The sequence below is a fragment of the Ictalurus furcatus genome, chromosome 17, assembly GCF_023375685.1.
Source record: "Ictalurus furcatus strain D&B chromosome 17, Billie_1.0, whole genome shotgun sequence".
Classification (NCBI taxonomy): Eukaryota; Metazoa; Chordata; class Actinopteri; order Siluriformes; family Ictaluridae; genus Ictalurus; species Ictalurus furcatus.
Window position 1 is genome coordinate 19,976,679 of NC_071271.1, and position 18,578 is coordinate 19,995,256.

Below are 18,578 nucleotides of genomic sequence, written 5' to 3' on the forward strand. Positions count from 1 at the left end.
AACAGAAAAAAAGAATAATTCAGAATCTGAACTGAAAACAGAACCCCCAAAAAATCACAGCTGAAATATTTTATGCTCTGAATAGTAGAGCTGTTTTGAAATAAGTATGATTACCAGTTGAGTAACTCACGAAAGTCTTATCATTCCACAGTCAAAATGAAAAATAGAAAGAGTTTATACTGATTACAGGAATGGTGAGCGATGCATGATGGGTTTCAGATAATGACGGCTTCTTAATATTGCGGTTCAGTATGGTTAAAAATAATCATACGTATATGCACACTATCATTCGATAATAGAGAATCAATGTTCTTTAATTACAAGTAAGGAATAAAAGACTTAGGGGCATGCTGTTATAGGAAAATAATCAACAATGATTAGTTGATGATGATTATTAGTCGATGATTTTTTTTTTTTAATACCAATACCATTCTGAATCATTTTAGTGCTCTTATAACTACAATAATATACCAATGATGATTTTTTTTTTAATTAATGAAAGAACATGCCATACTTTATCGGTTTTTATACCATAGTATGGTTAAATTCTCAAATCTGATTGGTCAAAAGGTGTCGATTAATTTTATATAGCAGCACGAGTAAGACTGTAGTTCTGAGTGTGACATGAACAATAGGTTTATATTTATGTGCTCGTTCATATATGTTATTGTTTTTATAGTAATAGATCATACACAGGGACTTGTATGTTGGACTCTCCACAGAATCTATGACTAATAATAAATGGATTTTAAAGAACTTGCTGTTGTTTAACGGAGAAGAATGTATAGTATAATCGTCGAGGTGTTGAAGTTTATTTGTTGTTATTTATTTAGCATTAATGGAAGGAGTCTGGAGCACTCTGTATCCGTTATGGTGCTCTGTAAATTTTTCCGGCACAGGAAAGTCTTCAGGACAGAAGACTTTTTTAAAAATGTTTTTTATGCTTTCCAGTTTCTTGGTAAAATGAGAAACTATGTTTTTTTTTCTCATTAACTCCAAGAGAGAGAGAGAGTACAGGAGCTAATGTAAGCCAAAGCAGAAACTAATGTATTTTGCCAACCTTCCAAAGCATTAAATGTATGCAAATATAAACAGTCGGTAGTGCAGGATTTCGCTGAGGTTTTTTTTTTTTTTGCGATTGTTGCTAACAAAAAGGCTTGGTTCTTTCTAAATTTGTGATGCAAATTGCAAAAACACCCAGAGATAGAAATGTTGTCACTGTCAGCTTGATGTGTGAATTCTAGCTCTGACAGTTCCTCAGCCTCAGCTACATCATTCAAATTCATAATCCATCTCAGGAGTCACATCACTGTTTAAAACTTAAAAGTTTGCTCAGATTAGTTTGTTAGTTTGTGACAAACAAATCTTTTTTTTAATTATTTATTTATTTTTTTTAAAAAAAGCAAATTGCAGATTTTTTTGGGCTTATTTTTGTGCAAAACTACTTGAATTGGCAAAATTGCTATTGCACGATATTGTCTTTCACAGTTCTCATGTTCGACGCACGTGAATCAAAGAGGGCTTTGACTGATTGCAGATCATCATGACATCACAAGACAAAAATTAGGAAATTTGCAAACTCCTCTAAATATTGCAGTATCTGTGATCAGAAAATCGAGAATTCCTGGAGGGATTGAACAGATAAAACGTGCAATATGTCATTAATTAATTAATAATGATTATAGTTGGCGAAATCTCTGTGGTACATAGTGGAAGAACACACTTCAGACCTAATGAATATATCAGGCCTCAGGCCGTATCATACCACCTCCATGTGGCTATTTAATGTTATGAAACCTCTTAAACCAATTAGTTCATGTTATCATTTACATTATAGCAGCTATACACTAGCCTCTCTTTTTTCTTCTCTAATTAAGTTAATAAAACAAAAAAGAAAAAAACCCACAGCTACTATTTTATTAAACTATTTATGTACAGTACAGTGGTGTTAATGAGCCAAGTGATTTATTGTTGTTGTTGGGTTTTTTTTTTTTTTTTACAGTAGGTTAATGTTTTAATAGCTTGGTTTTAAGTTAATAAAAGTAAAAATTGAGTCTTGAATAAAATATCATCACCACTGTATGATAAGATTCTGTCTCTGATTCATTCTTAACCCAAATAGAAAGCTTATAATACCAAAGTTATGATATGTTGAGTCATTTTGAACTTTTGATCAGACTTCAGAGTATTATGAAGTATATGAGCAGTATGACATTGATTTCTGAAGGCAGTTTGGGCATTTTGAGAGGTTTATGATGAATTTATAAACTTAAACCCACACTGAATTTGGACACTCTTATTACACTGCTGCCGGGAAAGTGGGAGGCAGTATGGGCCTGATGATTAGATGATGAGTCCTGGGTACTGAAATAAGTGAGGGTCTGAAATGGGCAGTGATAGTGCAGCGATCGTACTGTACTGTGGTGGAGATGTGGATGTGGCGCGCTCCGGCCGTGGGGAACTGGCGCGAGTTGATGTAGGAGACTTTCCTCAGTGCTGCGTTGACCTGCTCCAGATCTTCACCCTCTATCACCAGCACCGACTGCGCCGGGTTAAAGTGGAACTGACAGAAACATGAGGAGAGAACACACAGCGTTTACAGAAACAGTAGGATTTCTTCCTAGTAAGTGTATAAAAGTGTCAATTACCGAGTGAAGACTGAGTGTATATGAAAGGGTTTATTACAGTGTGAGACTGTGTATTTGAAGGAGTTTATGAAGGAGTATGAATGAGAGAGAGAGAGAGAGAGAGAGAGAATAATAATGCCTGCAGAGCAGAAGTAGGACTGTAGCTACTAATAATTAAAACTCAAAAAAAGAGCCATTAAATTCCATGCCCACCTACAAAATAGTGATATTGAGACCCTCCATCACAAAGCACTGACATACCAAGAGCTAACCCCAGAGGGAAGCCTCCTCAGCAAGCTGGTCTTAGAGCTGACTTTACAATCCAAAACATGTCCAGGCAAACCACAGACCAAATCAAATTATTAAAACACAAACAGAAAAATATCTAAAACACTGGACCGAAGCAACAGCTCAATAAAGTAATGAATGTCCCTAAACAGAGAATATAAATTGGCAGAGCACCTGAGGACAGTGATCGACCCTAAACTAAGAGAAGTCCTGACCATGTGCAGACTCAACGAACACAACATGGCCATAGAGACGGGCAGACACAGACAGACCTGGCTACCAAAACAAGACCGGCTGTGTTCCCACTGCACACTAAATGAAGTGGAAACAGAATAAAATATAACACAGTAACATCAACACTGTAAACATGCACAAAATGCTCAGACACATCGCTGTGTGTTTTCTTCTTCTTTTATTGCTATTATTTTATCAAGGTTTTTTTTTTTTTATTACATGTGAATGTGTGTAAATGTCTATGTCTGTGATTTAATGTTACCACTACTTTGGCAATATAAAGCCTTTTACCATGCCAATAAAGCTACTTGAATCTTGAGAGAGAGAGAGAGAGAGAGAGAGGGGAGGGGGAGAGAGAGAGAGAGAGAGAGAGAGAGAGAGAGAGAGAGAGAGAGAGAGAGAGAAAGGGGAGGGGGAGAGTGAAATAGAGAGAGAGAGAGAGAGTGAGTGAGTGAGAGAGAGAGAGTGAGTGAGTGGTTTGAAAAGCGTGTGGGTATGAAAGTGTGTGAACATGTACTGAGTGAGTGTGAGTGTGTGTGTGTGTGTGTGTGTGTGTGTGTGTGTGTGTGTGTGTAATAAACATTGTCTGTGAGGCTATGCCAGAATTCAACAAAGGAATGAACAGAAAAACAGCTTAAAACAGATGAACAGGGAGACAAAGGGGAGGGGGAGAGATAGATAGAGAGAGAGAGAGCGAGAGAGAGAGAGAGAGGGAGAGAGAGAGAGAGAGAGAGAGAGAGAGAGAGAAAGCCTACAGCTTTTACCTCTCCCTCTCTCTCTCTCTCCCCTTTGTCTCTCTCTCTCTCCCCTTTTTCTCTCTCTCCCCCCTCCCTTTTGTCTCCCTCTCCCTCTGAAATCCTTTATGTTTCTAAAAAATCTTTTCTTAAGCCACTGAATATTAAAGAACAAAAGAACAGCGTCCGCAGAGAGAAAATGAAAAATGGTGCCTGCAGAACATTTACATTTATTCATCTTGCAGATGCTCTCATCCAAATTGTACATTGGAGACACACAGCTGAGAAGCTCAGGGGTTAATTGTCTAGCTCAAAGGCCCAACAGCAGCTCTCTGCTAGTTCTGGGATCTGAACTGACAACCTCCCGATTATCAGAGTGAGATTTAATCCTGAATATGATTATGTGTTTATTATTCTTCAGTGATCGACGTGATCGATTGATCTGGAATGCATAGTTTATGAGAGATTAATACATATATTTTTTTTATTTTAAAAAGAAAGCTGTTCTCTGAAGGTTGTTAAGAAGTCCTTATAGTAAGCTCTGTCTGCTCAGCAGCCGTCTTGGCAAAATTCCCAGGCAGTATTTCCAGCAATACATAACTAGGCTCCTATCTGCTTAATCGAGGCGAGACCTCTAACCCAAAACAGACCGGCAATCTGTTCTTTAAAAAAAAAACTGCCTTTTTAGGATTCATCAGTTATAGAGCTGACTTGTTACCCTACATTTTTATATTTGCCAACATTTGAATTTTTTTTAATGAATTAAATAAAAAGTATTTATTGAGATATGCCATACTTTTAATCTGTTATTAGTTATGTTTAACACATGTGCTAGATCCTTTTATCACTTACGCTATAACAGCTATAAACAGTCTTTCCTTCACAAGTCTCTCTTGAAGTTAATAAGACAATATTTTCAGTTTGTCATGTTACTGAGAATCAGCAAAGCCCTCCATTCTGTAGAGTCTCCCATATTAGAAAATTCACATTCAACAAACTTCACCTCTGACTGTCATGAAGCTGACACTAAACTCCTTATCAGACCACATCAACAATCACATGTTTCTTAATCTGTTTGTGTGGAGCCTCTGGCATACGAGCCCCAGTGTAAGCTGTTACTGTAGAAATGATAACATATTTGAATGAGAGCATTAATATTAACCTGTGATTCGACTTACAGCTGCAATACTATCAGAGATTTTATTATAAAAAATTAACCCTTTTATGCTTAAATTATTTATATGCATATCCAGATTCTTTAGATTTTCAAATTCTGATTTGTTTAGATTTTTAAAAAGTATATGGACTGGCCATGAGTTAGAAAAAAAAAGCTAACACAGTATGCCTGAAACAACAACAACAACAATAACAATAAATATGATGACAACAACAACAACAACAACAACAATAATAATAATAATAAATATGATGATAATGATAATAATAATAACAACAACAACGACGACGATGATGATAATAAACAAGCAAATCTTCCATTATCCAAAGTTTTTCTTAAATTCTGATCTAAAATATGTAATAAAAACAAATATGATAGAAAATATCATTTGTGAACATTCATAATGTACAGTTTGGGACTACTGCATGATGAAAAGAGGTATTCAGTACATAAAAATATAAAAATATATCTCTTAATGTAGAAAGTAAGTAAAGACTGAGCTACAAACTGCAGAGCTACAGAAGTTTACTTTAATTTACCGTAATGATCTCAAGTGATTTGGGGTGATTTATATCTTATATTTTCATAAAACATAAAAAAAGAGTCTTAAATTGACTGTCCATGAGTGTGGGCACTATGCATGAGAGGGTTAATCAACACCTTCTGACCAACTGAGAATTCAACAGCACTGTGTTCTGACTAAACTAGATGCAGCGGACAGGTTAAGAGTCATGAATTAAACTCCTGCTTTTGGCATAAAGAGAAACCTAAAGGAAAATGTCTGCTACCAGGACTTTCATAACATTAGTCAAAAACCAGTCCCTTAAATGACCTTCTTTCCCCTCCATCTGGCACTCCATTTTTGTATTCTTTTTTTGTATTATATTTTATATTTGTCCTTGCTGGATTTTTCTGCAAATGTGTGCATGTATATGAGTGTGTGTGTGTGTGTGTGTGTGTATGTGTGTGTGTGTGTGTGTGTGCTACCTTTAAGCCCTTGTCCATGCTCTCCAGAGACGTGATGTCCAGTCCCTCTTTGCAGGCTTGCAGGCAGGAAATCACTTTCTGACTCTCGATCTTTCCTGGCCTCACCGTCAGACCTGAGAGACTTCCACGGAAATACTGCGTGAACCTGGCTTTAGAAACCTCACCTCCTACACACACACACACACGCACACAGAGCATTTAACATTACACCTATTAATGCTTTTAGTCCCAGGCAGTCCATGATTGCTTTTTAATTAGGTTAATGTTGTGTGGGGAAAAAATATGCAGTACAAAGTAAGAATAAATGGTGACTTTTGAATATTTTTATGCACCTTTCCAAAATTTCCCTATTTTAATATAAAGTAGTCAGAGACCATTTGTGTGTAAAGCTTGCAAAAGCTTTCCCCTACTGACCACATGGCTGATTTGACATAATCTTCCAGCACAGCTCTTATTAAAGCTATATTTTAAAGCTTTCTTTGATTCTGAATGACCACACAAGCAAAAGCTAACCTGAAGACTGTAGGATACTGTGCTAACTCTTTCATTTGGTATGTCTGTACATGTAGGGTTGAACAATCTGGATTTCCTGCTAGTGTTTTCACTCTGCTGGAGATGCAAAGCAGGCTGGGAATGTTGAAAACATGCATGTCAATCAATCATGTTTATTAGAGTATTAGGCCATTATGGCAAAATAAATAAATAAATAAATAAATAAATAGAATCCCACAGATAAATACACATCCTATATTCCTTCTTTCACTTTTTAGATGGCATAGTTAGACAGGAAAGGGTGTATGTGGGGCAAACAATCCAATTTTGTCCCATAAATGAACTTTATACTTCCTTTAAATGTAATGTAAGCTGAAATTGTAATCGACGAACCAATTGAGGGGCCAATGGAGGTTGGTCTAGGATGTTAATAAAATAAAATATTAGGGCATGCCAAAAGAATTCTCAGAAATACTTTGCTCTCATGGGCATCAAACAATTGCAAAAAAAGAACAAAAAAAAAATCCCCCCCAAATAAAATATATATCTTTGTTAAATATAGGTGTGCAACAATTATAAGCACCCCTATGAATTTATATGAGAAAAATATATTTGATATTTTACATTGTTTTAGTACACCTGGGTGACTAGGAACAGGAAATTGTTCAACCATGACGTCCTGTTTCACAGGGGTAAAAATATGAGGTAACACAGGCCAAATTCCCTTAGTCATTCATCACAATGGGTAAGACCAAGGAATATAGCTGTATATTGTCTCAACGCACTGTGAAGAGGATGGTTCGAGTGACCAAAAAATCTCCAAGGATCACAGCTGGAGAACTGCAGAAGTTAGTTGCGTCTTGGGGTCAGAAAGTCTCCAAAACTACAATCTGAAGTCACCTACATCACCACAAGTTGTTTGGAAGGGTTTCAAGAAAAAAGCCTCTACTCTCATCCAAAAACATACTCAAGCATCTTCAGTTTTTCTGCCAGACGACCTGGACATTTTGTTAGGATACATGGCATCCTGGACTCTATCAAATATCAACAGATATTAAATGAAAACCTAACTGCCTCTGCCAGAAATCTTCAAATGGGCCGTGGTTGGATCTTCCAGCAGGACAATGATCCAAAACATACATCAAAATCAACACAAAAATGGTTTACTGACCACAAAATCAAGGTCCTGCCATGGCCATCCCAGTCACCTAACTTGAAACCCATAGAAAACCTGTGGGGTGAACTGAAGAGGCGAGTCCACCAGCATGGACCTCAGAATGTGAAGGATCTGGAAAGATTCTGTATGGAGGAATGGTCTCGGATCCCTTGCCATGTATTGCCCTCATGTGGGTGGCTGTGGCTCCTTTGGTAGAGTGGGTTGTCCACTAATCGTAGGGTTCACGGTTCGATTCCCGGCCCACGTGACTCCACATACCGAAGTGTCCTTGTGCAAGACACTGAACCCCAAGTTGCTCCCGATGGCAAGTTAGTGTCTTGTGTGTGTGGGTGAATGAGACGCAGTGTAAAGAGCTTTGGATAAAAGCGCTATATGAGTGCAGACCATTTACCATGTATTCACCAACCTCTTCAGGCATTATAGGAGAAGACTCAGAGCTGTTATCTTGGCAAAGGGAGGTAGCACAAAGCATTGACTAAAAGGGTGCCAATAATTGTTGCACACCTATATTTGACAAATATATTTTTTGATAAACCTGTTTTGTTTACAATTGTTTGATATCCATGAGAGTAGATTTTTCTTAAACAAAAGATCAAAAGGTTAAACAATAAAGACAATTTTTCCCAGCTTTCATTGCTCATATTTGCCAAGGGTGCCAATATTAGTGGAGGGAACTGTACATCAATATACAATTATACAATTTCATGAATAGTTTTACCTGATGCCCACTTAACAGCAATTTAATAATAAATACGCATTGAAGTTTTCCCCACAAATCCATAAAACAAACCAATTTAAAATCTGCACAATTTTTGGTACAATTTCACCTTCAAAATGTAAAAGGTCATTGTAAAAGGTAAACTAGTGTAAACCCAGCCACCAAGTAGCCAAATAGTAGCACAATACTAGATCATATTGCAAGTAATAATACCAAATTACAAAGATTTCATTTAAAAAATCATTTTGTTTGTCCAAGATGGCTTCCCTATTACGTTACATAATGCTATGTATAATGTATAATATAATATAGAATGCTTTGTTTACAGGAAATCCCACTGTGTCCTAAATGACATGAACAAGTCTTAGTAAGATTACAAAGAACTAGGTGTGGTTTAAAGTTTTTGGGTGAGCTAGATTTATATTAATGTTAGCTACATTATCCTTACAGCTCCAGAGCAAAAGTAAAGAAGCAAGTATCCGACACCAAACACATCGTGCCTGAGAGACGGAAGAAAGGAAACATTTGTTTCATTTTAGGTACATATTGTGCTCAACCATTTCTTTTTAGTATATTAAAAGGTTAACACACAATGCACACGTTGTGAGTGACATGCAGGAAACAGTGAGTGACATGGAAAGTCAGATCAAATTAAAGCTGAAGGAGCTGATGAGGACTGTGTGATTGTGTGTAGGAGTAAGTCAGGACCCTTAAGCAATCAGAGCACTGTGAAAGATAATAAGCTAATAGCTATATATTTACTGTGTGTTGCAGCCTGTTTATTTTATTTTACATAAGATGTGTGTGTGTGTGTGTGTGTTTAGTTTTTTATATCTATACCAAGGATAGGAGAAACTCTCAGTTTTGACCTTGTGGGGACATTTAGATGGTCCCCACTAGAAGAACTGGAAGGTCCTCACAAGGATACTATGGTGTGTGTGTGTGTGTGTGTGTGTGTGTGTGTGTGTGTGCATATTGGTCTTTTGTTATAACTATGCATTTGTCTGCATGATGGGCATGTGTGTGAGCATTTGTGTAAAAAAAAATGTGTGTGTGTGTGTCTGCATTTTGGCATTACTAATGCGTGTGTGTGTGTGTGTGCGCGTGTGTGTGTGTCCAAGTCTACATGGTGTCTGTGTGTGTGTGTGTGTGTGTCTGGATCCTGACCTCTGTAATTATTATACATGTGTTAATGTGAATGATGACGTTTGTGTGTGTCTATCTTGATCTGTACTATGAATAGCAAAGTGTGTGTGTGTGTGTGTGTGTGTGTGTTCACTTCTTGGTGTCTGGAATGACTATGCATATGTATGTATGTATGTGTGTGTGTGTGTGTGTGCGTGTGTGTGTGTACTGTAGTATAGGGGAAGCAGCACCAGTGATTACAGTGCCTTCACAAAAGTGTGCAGCTCTGATTTCATCACATTCGTCATGGTGAAAGTTTCTCTCGCTCTCTAAATCAGCTTTGGAGAGAACTTTTATTGGTTTATTCCTTCTCCACTCACTCGCTCCTCTACTCTCATTCCCTCTCAATGACACACATGCTCATTTTCTCTTCAACACAAAGAGATGAGAAGCCCGAGAGAGAGTATGTGTGCAACATCAAAGGCTGTTTAAAGAGGCTTAGTTCTGCTTTAGTTTCTACACTCATTTCTTTATTAGTGGTCCATAATCTTCTCCTCGGGCCACCTATCTACAATCCACACGACAAAGGAGCACCATCACAGCAGAACAAACACATCTGTAGACACACACACACACACACACACACACACACACAGTTTTTGCAGGATTAATGAGGACTGTTCTGGGTTTCAGCAAATGTAAATTTTGTTAAATTAGTTGGAAATTCTCAGAAAGGGACAAGAAAATAAAACTCTGTGAACAGGAAGTGTGACTAAGGCTTTAACATTTATATTTATTTTATTTGGTGGACAATTTTATCTAAAGCAATTTTGAAATTGAGAAATAATGCATTCTAAATAATGAAGTTCTTACCAAATGTGATCGTTGAAAGAAGACAGCCAAATCAAGGTTTAAAAGTAAAGAAGTTTCCATGTTGTTTTGGTGAAATATAATTCGCTTTTGGCCAAAACTCAATTGTTCATTCAGTGTACAAACAGCGTAAACTGGGACAGACAAGAGCAAAAACGAGAAAACCAGAACATGATAAAAAACAAACAAAAAATACACAACAAAACAGATGGACTATGGTACAATGGATTGCTCAGTAATGACTGGTACAGAACACAGAGTGTATACTTCACGTTAGGTCAGTGCACTGAGAGTCCTTATATACTGTTGCAGTGAAATTGAATCCAGGTGTGTATGATCAGTAGTCAGGAGAGTGTGAACATGACAAGGACTACGTTTACATGGACAGTTGTAATCTAATTATTGACCTTATTCTGAATAAGACAATATTGTGATTAAGGTGTTTACATGAGTCACTTTTAGAATATTCCTTTCATGTTCCTGTTTTACGTGTTAGAGAACATAGATAGATTAAGGGCACACGTCATTACGTCACGCCACACTGTCCGACGTTCCCTCCAGAATTTCACGTATCAACATACAGTTGGTCTTCGTTATGGTACAGTATACAGTTTTGGGTGTTTCATTTTTAATTTTACGAAAGCTTCAAGTGCAGTTAATTATTTATCACGCTAGACGTGCAAATAGACGACTGCTGGAAGCCATGGGCTGCGTCCCAAACCACGTACTTACCTACTATATAGTGGCTGAGATACATGTTTTTCACCTACTATATACTGTAGTAGGTAAGTACGCGGTTTCGGATGCAGCCGTGCTCTCTTGTTTGCCGTTAAACGGTTGCGCACTGCCGTGTGTGTGTGAACATGTCCTGTCGCAAAATGTGGTGAAAACTCCCACACGACGTTAATAGTGTGTTTAAGGTGTGTACATGTCTATAATGCACGTCGATAATGCGACTAAAACAGGAATACTCCACATGTCTTAATTCGATTTGTGTTTACTTCGAGTATGACTTTAGTCGGATTAAGGTCATCAGAAATCGCTGTTTACATGCTAGTTTCTTATTCAGAGTAGCGTCTTAATCAGGTTAATATCGGATTATTGTTGTCCATGTAAACGTTCTGATTGAGTGTATTGCTGCGTCCCAATTTGCCTACTATCCATCATAAAGAGTATCTAAGATTACTATTAGTGTGTCCCAAATCGCTGTATGTTGAAATGAGTATCCCAAAGGTCTATCCAGATGCTCTACTACTTATAGTAGATTTTCGAAGTGTGGATCTGTGGACACTTTTTTCAACTAATATTGATCACAAATCCTTGCATGAAGGAGGAGGAGTTTTGTCGGTTTTGACGGTCTGCTTCGCCGAATTCGACCCTCAAACATGGCGGATGAGTGTAACGTTGGTGATGCGTCTTCAGTATTTAAGTGTAAAAACTTAAACAGTAAGCACTAAATATAAATAAAAAACAAACAATGAAAATAAATCAAAGGAATGGTCAATTCAATTATATAATATAAATTATATAAGGAAAAATGAATGAAGATAAGTTGAAATGCAACGACGACATTGTTTACGGTGACAGTCTGCGTAACTAGGCAACAACGTTCTCTTCCGTTACATGACGTGTTAGTATATCCCCGTACTTGCGTAATATTTTGCTACACAATCACAAGTATGTACTTTTTCTTCACAAAGAGAGTGCATACTTTTTTGGGCATAGTATAAGTAGACGATTTGGGACACCGCATATGAGTTGGTGGCCATATTTGTTAGCCGCGTAGTGCTATTGGACGGTGATTCCGGCATAGACACGACATCTTAATGCAAGTGGCACAAATATATAACAGACTATTCATAATGCTACTGGGAGCACTACTCTGCAAGTAGCTAGTATTAGTTGCAAGTAATTGCTTGTTTAATTTTACTGTACTTCATTATTACTGTGCTAATCCACTTTGATGTGTGCTGCAACATGCCTTAAAATACACTGCCCTTTAGGGATAAGCTGCTTTTGAATATCATTTTGAATCACCAGCTCTTCTGAATATGTGCAATGTGGGTAATGAGCTATTAAGTTTTTTGTTATGATAGTTTGTTTTCCCCCTGCATAACTGAAATCAGTTTGTCAACTTAATTTCCCTTTGCTTTATTATTTTAATTTGTTTCTTGTTTGCGTTGCAGAAATTGCTTATTTTGTTTGTTCAGCTTTAGTGTGATTCCTGCGCTTCCTTTCCTTCTTCTAACGTCCTACGCATTTTCATACAGTGAATTTTCTCTTTATCCGTGTGTGCCACTTCATTTATTTTCCAGATCTTGTGTTCGAACAAAAAGTCTATCATGGTACTCCCTGTTGCGATATACCAAGGCATCTTTGGTCACGGATCATCAGTAAAAGAATGAACAATTAGTACCGAGACTTATATTTGAAACCTGAATATATTTGAAACAGCTACAGGATCAGCGAGGCTGTCTTGACCTAATTAGTTATTTTGCAAGAAGATGCCCAAATTGTCTTGTTGAATCAGCTTTTAATAGTATATACAAGATGAGAATAAAGATGAAATATTAGTAAAGGTGATCATTTTGAGTCTATGGGTTGTAAAAATTGTTTAATAAGTTGGGGATGAATTTGGCTTACACATGACATCTTTGTGAAACCACTTATCCTAAATGGCTAGTTAGTTCTGATGCCTAAGTAACGATCTGTATCTGAATTTAGATTTGAACTGGAAATGGCTTGAATCCTATTACTATGTCCCTGGAAACACTGGGAAACAAATTCATTTTTCACTCACATAATTATAAACATAAGTTTATTTAACCCCTGAGGTCCTACAGTTCCTCAAGCACATCTTCAACACTCAAGTTCATCTTCAGGATCTTTCTGGCAATTCTTCTATCTAATGTGACTGAGTAAGCTAGCTAACAATCTTTAATAACAACAATGTCTTTCCCAAATCTGGATAATGTTGATTATAACCAACAATAGTCACTTAAGTGAACATATTTGTTATTAGATTAACTTCAGTTTTTTCGGGTTTGTTTCATTCCAGAAAGTCCAGAAAAGTTCAGTAGATAGATATCCTATCAGAATCTACTACTACAAACGCTCATATTATGTTTCAGGAAGATCTTCTATCTTTTAATAATGTTGTAGATCGATCATTTAAGAAAGATGAAAAACACACTCGGTGAATGTAATTCATTGAGCGTGTGAATATTTTGAGAAAGTTCATATATTTTTTAAATGAATTAAATTCATATTTTTAGGAGACTCCAGCAGAAATGCTGGAGAGAGTGGAGGAGAAGGGGGAAGAGGGGTGTGTGTGTGTGGGGGGGGGGGGGGGGGGGGGGGGAGCATAAGTGTAACCAGACCTAGGCTTCCACAATCTTCAGAATCACCTCTAGCACTTGAAAAATTCAAGCTACATTGACCATGAAGTCAAAAATTGCCTCAATCTGTTCATGCATGAATATTAAAAATTGGATCCATTAGATAATATAGTACGCAGTAACACAATATCTGTCAGGATAAACCTTATACACACTGACTGCAAAGAGCACTTAACCTTGCCACAGCAATTTGTCAAAATACCAGAAAGACTCCTTTGAACAATTTCAGTGTACTGACCGAATCAGACGTACACCTCTTAAACAGGCATGTCGACCCGAAAAAGGTCAACAGTGCTTACAAACCTAATATGAACGATTTAATCCGTGCTTCACCATTTTACCCACATTCATATTTCAGCCATGACTCCACCTACTGACCTTGCCAGCAGGCTCCAACAGTGAGCTGTACATCGATCTGAGATGAGTGGATTGGCCAGTCATCCGTCACCAGATATGGGTCGTAGGTCACGCCATCCACATACAGCGTCACCACAGGAAACTCGACGTTAATGACATAGTAATGCCACTCCTTATCACAGATCTGACAGAAGAAAAGAGGAGCATATATTACAATCTGGAACTATCTTACACGTTATTCCTTATTAATATATTATCCAATATTAATAATATCAAAATAATGAATATGTTACAAATGAATAAACAGAACAGGTTTAATTGAACATGAAGACATCAGAAGCAGCAGAAAGATTCCAGCATCTTGGGTTTTCCTGCACAAATAAAGCTGCTTTGCAGTCCAAGGCAAGATGTTTATGGAACTCAGAAAAGGTTCAAGAGACCTCTCTTTCACACACATACACACTCACACACATACAGTCAGGTGTGGTGTACGAGAACAGGTGGTCAGAGACAGTGTCTGATAACCAAGACAGAATATGTGTTCCAGGAAAAAAGAAAAATTAAAGACTTACAACATGGAACTAAAGTGCTAACCTTGGTTTTAGGAGTCTGATGTTACTCCTGAGATAGTAGTGTAATAAATAAGCCCTCTGAAGCAACCCTGACTTATACAGCACCCTAGGCAAATCCCCCACATGCCACCACTGATAATATCTATCCCCTAACAAATATTGCTGTGTACTACTACTGTGTATAATGTTAATCCAATCGACTTGCTTCACAGGTTTAGAAAAGAAGCTGTCACAAATACAACAAAGAAAATAATTGATCATTACAAAAGTGAGAATAAATCAATAAATAATGACATCCCTGGCCTTTGCTATGGCCAAATCAATAAATAGAAATAAAGGAAAAAAGCTACCATGATTGGATCTCTTACTTTTGCAGCTTGCAGCTCTCCTAACACCTGCAAAGCACACATGAAGCCCTTACATTCTTTTTTTAAAATGTTTTTGCCATTTTAATGCAATTATTAGAGCTCCAAATATGTTGTAATACAGATCATTATAAATAAAGATTAATGCATAGTAAATAAACCATTTACAAGAGTATTATTCTTTTATTACACCACAGCACTGTAGAATCCTCAAAAGTAATTAGTCAGAACGCTTTTAATTGTTTTCTAACAGCAGCTCTCTCAGTAGTGCTGGCTGTAATCAAGTCGCAGGTTTATATTAATGCCCTCACTCTAATGTTACTGTTTCTATAGTAACAACTCATTCACAGACACGTGTGACGATGGATGTTCCACGTAAAAAAACTGTTTAAAAAAAAACAACAGCTCTGTAATTGTTAATATGTGATAAGATTTGGAAGTTGGTATTTAGAAGGAGTCTCCAGTGTCAGGTAACGGTAAAGTTGTAACTTTTCTGACACAGGAAATTCTATAAAATGGAGGAATTTGCGATTTCTTGGTAACATGACCAGCTGATTATTTTTTGGGGGAAAAAATTAGGCTTTTGATCGAACGTTTATAGTCGTTTATAGTCCCTACGGTTATAACAAAAGTGATAACAGGAACTTGTTTCATGGATGTTCTATAACATTAAACAAAGTATAAATGAATAAAACTATGAGGTGTTATTGTTGGCAAATTACTATGGAATACGAGGAATAAAACACTTCAGGGAATGCAGTTTTAATAAAATAATCCAATGACTTAATTGCTGAGTAATTAATCAATATTCTTTGGTAGCTAATAGTAATGATTTAAGTGTTAAAGTATGGCTATTACTAAGTAGTAGTTTCACACTGCTTCTCTCTGCTTAGTCCCTGTATAACTGCCTACTAATGAAACAGCGTTGTAAAGTAATCCCAAACAGTCTTTTTGTAAACCAGGCTGGATGTATGAAGAGGCATTGGGGTGGTGAGGTGGAAGCTGCTTGTCTGTAGTGAATGCTATGCTTTTAGTGACCATTTTGCTGATTACTTGCACTCTTGTACTGCATATAATCATAACAAGTGGAGTGGTAGAATGCAATCGATGAAGCACGTCGATTAAATGGAGGTGGGGCAGTAGGGGCGTAATTCTTTTCTTAAAGTACACAATGCACATGCTGCCACTCTAGTGAATTGCCTATGTTGCCTATAGCAGATACTGCTACTGAATAAACAGGTGGGACTAAGCTAAGCTTGAGAAAGGTTACAGACCTGCATGGTCTGGTTTGTTGTAATACAACCAGAATTAACTGATTACAGTCTTAGGTATGTTAGATAACTTATTTACTGGGGCAGTGGTGGCTCAGAGGTTAAGCATCTGTAAAAGTAAAGGGGTGTGAATTAATATCCTGAAGTGCTTCTTAAGCCTTAGTCTACTGGAGTCCCTATGTTATAGAAATATGGATTGTTTGTTGGGCTCGAAATGAGTGTGACACACACACACCCAGCACTCTCATAGAACCGGTGAACGAACGAATGGCCTATGGTTGTGTGTTTGATACACAGCATAAAAAAATTATTTCCACGCACGGTGGTTGGGGGTTCGATTCCCGGCGCTGCCCTGTGTGTGGAGTTTGCATGTTCTGCCCGTGTTATGGGGGTTTCCTCCGGGTACTCCGGTTTCCGCATGGTAGGCTGATTGGCGTGTCCAAAGTGTCCGTAGTGTATGAATGGGTGTGTGAATGTGTATGTGATTGTGCCCTGCGATGGATTGGCACCCTGTCCAGGGTGTACCCTGCCTTGTGCCCGATGCTCCCTGGGATAGGCTCCAGGTTCCCCGTGACCCTGAAGGAAGGATAAGTGGTCTAGAAGATGGATGGATGGATGGTATTTCCATGAGTACAATATCTATAAAGGAGTCTCTTTTCAAGGGGCATGCAAAATAAACAGAATGTATTTTGATTAAAGAAGAGGGAAAGAATGTTGCCTAAAAAGATGTAGATGTGGATTGTGCACTATTTTACAGTAATGCAATGAGTTTTTAATGTAGTAGGCCTAAAAAATTTAAATGGGGCATAAATTTGGGCAGGTAAAATGGGATCACCTACCATAAAAGGTTGAGAACCCCTGATGTAGCATGGACTGAGATGTAGAATATTTGTTGGAGGTAAAAGAAAAAAAAAGGGACAAAGGCAAAAAAAGGTCAGTATCTTTTTCATTTCTACAGTATGCCTACAGACATTTAATACGAAATCTCACAAGTAACCAAGCAACTGTGTTTTACACTTCCTGAACATATTGTGGGATGGACCCTCAACGCCTGCATGATATAACCCCAAACATCAAGCTGATAAATACAACCAAATGCAATCTACTAATTCTCCCTTTCAGGTAAAAGTTAAATAGGAAGGAATCAATATGTGTCTATGGCTTTACCTTACCTCCTTAATCAGTCACTGCAAATATTTGCAAGCTGACTCTTTAGTTATTCCGTTAGCATTTCTACATAAGACAGGGGGACGCGTATACACAGACCTACCAGACGTTGATATGACCTGTGCTGCCACTAAAGGTTAAACACAGCCACAGCCAGCTCAGCCCAGTCCTCTACGATGTCACTTTTAAATTGCTTTTAAATGTAATTTGATTTCTTGTATGAAAAAACATTTTGAGGTCATGCCACTTGTTTACAATGGCGATGGCAGTCGGAATAAAATGATCAACTGTATAGAAACATACAAACCACGCACTAACTGAGGTCTTCAACTTGTATGCCCTTCCCTGTGAAGTGTGCATACTCATCCATCCATTTTCCATACCGCTTATCCTACACAGGGTCGCGGGAGAGCCTGGAGTCTGTCCTAGGGAACTCGGGGCACAAGGCGGGGGACACCCTGGACAGGGTGCCAACCCATCGCAAGTCACAATCAAACACACATTCACACACTACAGACAATTTGGAAATGCTAATTATCCTACAGCCCGTCTTTGGACTGGGGAGGAAACCGGAGTACCAGGAGGAAGCCTTCAAAGTATGGGGAGAACATGCAAGCTCAGTCCACACAGGGTGGATGTGGGATTCGAATCCCCAGCCCCAGAGGTTAAGATCAGGGGTTTGTGAATGGGTGGACCACAATATCTCAGCAGCTCATTTCAGATTTCATTTTATTTACCTTCTCTGGTCTGACTAATAAAGTGACAACAAAAACCAAATGTGTAAAGATGACTGGACAGAGAAGTATGAATGTAATCTCTGCTTCAAGTTCAAAACAAATATGCCATCTGTTCAGATTCCATGACACTAGTTAAAAATGATAACATGAAGCATCAGTATGAAACAAAACATGAGAACAAATTTACGAGTTGAATTTATAGCCATAAACTAAGCATTAAATGGTAAACTGTTGTCACTGTTCAGTCATGTTCATTGCTAACCTTTAGAAGCAAGGAATTTA

The 18,578-nt window shown here is 37.7% G+C and overlaps 1 protein-coding gene across 1 annotated transcript in view; it reads right to left on the reverse strand.

Annotated features, from left to right (window-relative positions):
• LOC128621754 (calsyntenin-2-like) overlaps positions 1–18,578 on the reverse strand; it is a 66,965-nt gene that overhangs the window by 16,297 nt on the left and 32,090 nt on the right. Inside the window, exons 3-5 of the mRNA XM_053647716.1 lie at positions 14,206–14,368; positions 6,048–6,214; positions 2,415–2,563 (exon numbers count right to left, since the gene is read on the reverse strand). Coding sequence (XP_053503691.1) covers positions 2,415–2,563; positions 6,048–6,214; positions 14,206–14,368 — 479 coding nt within the window. The remainder of the gene's footprint in view (positions 1–2,414; positions 2,564–6,047; positions 6,215–14,205; positions 14,369–18,578) is intronic.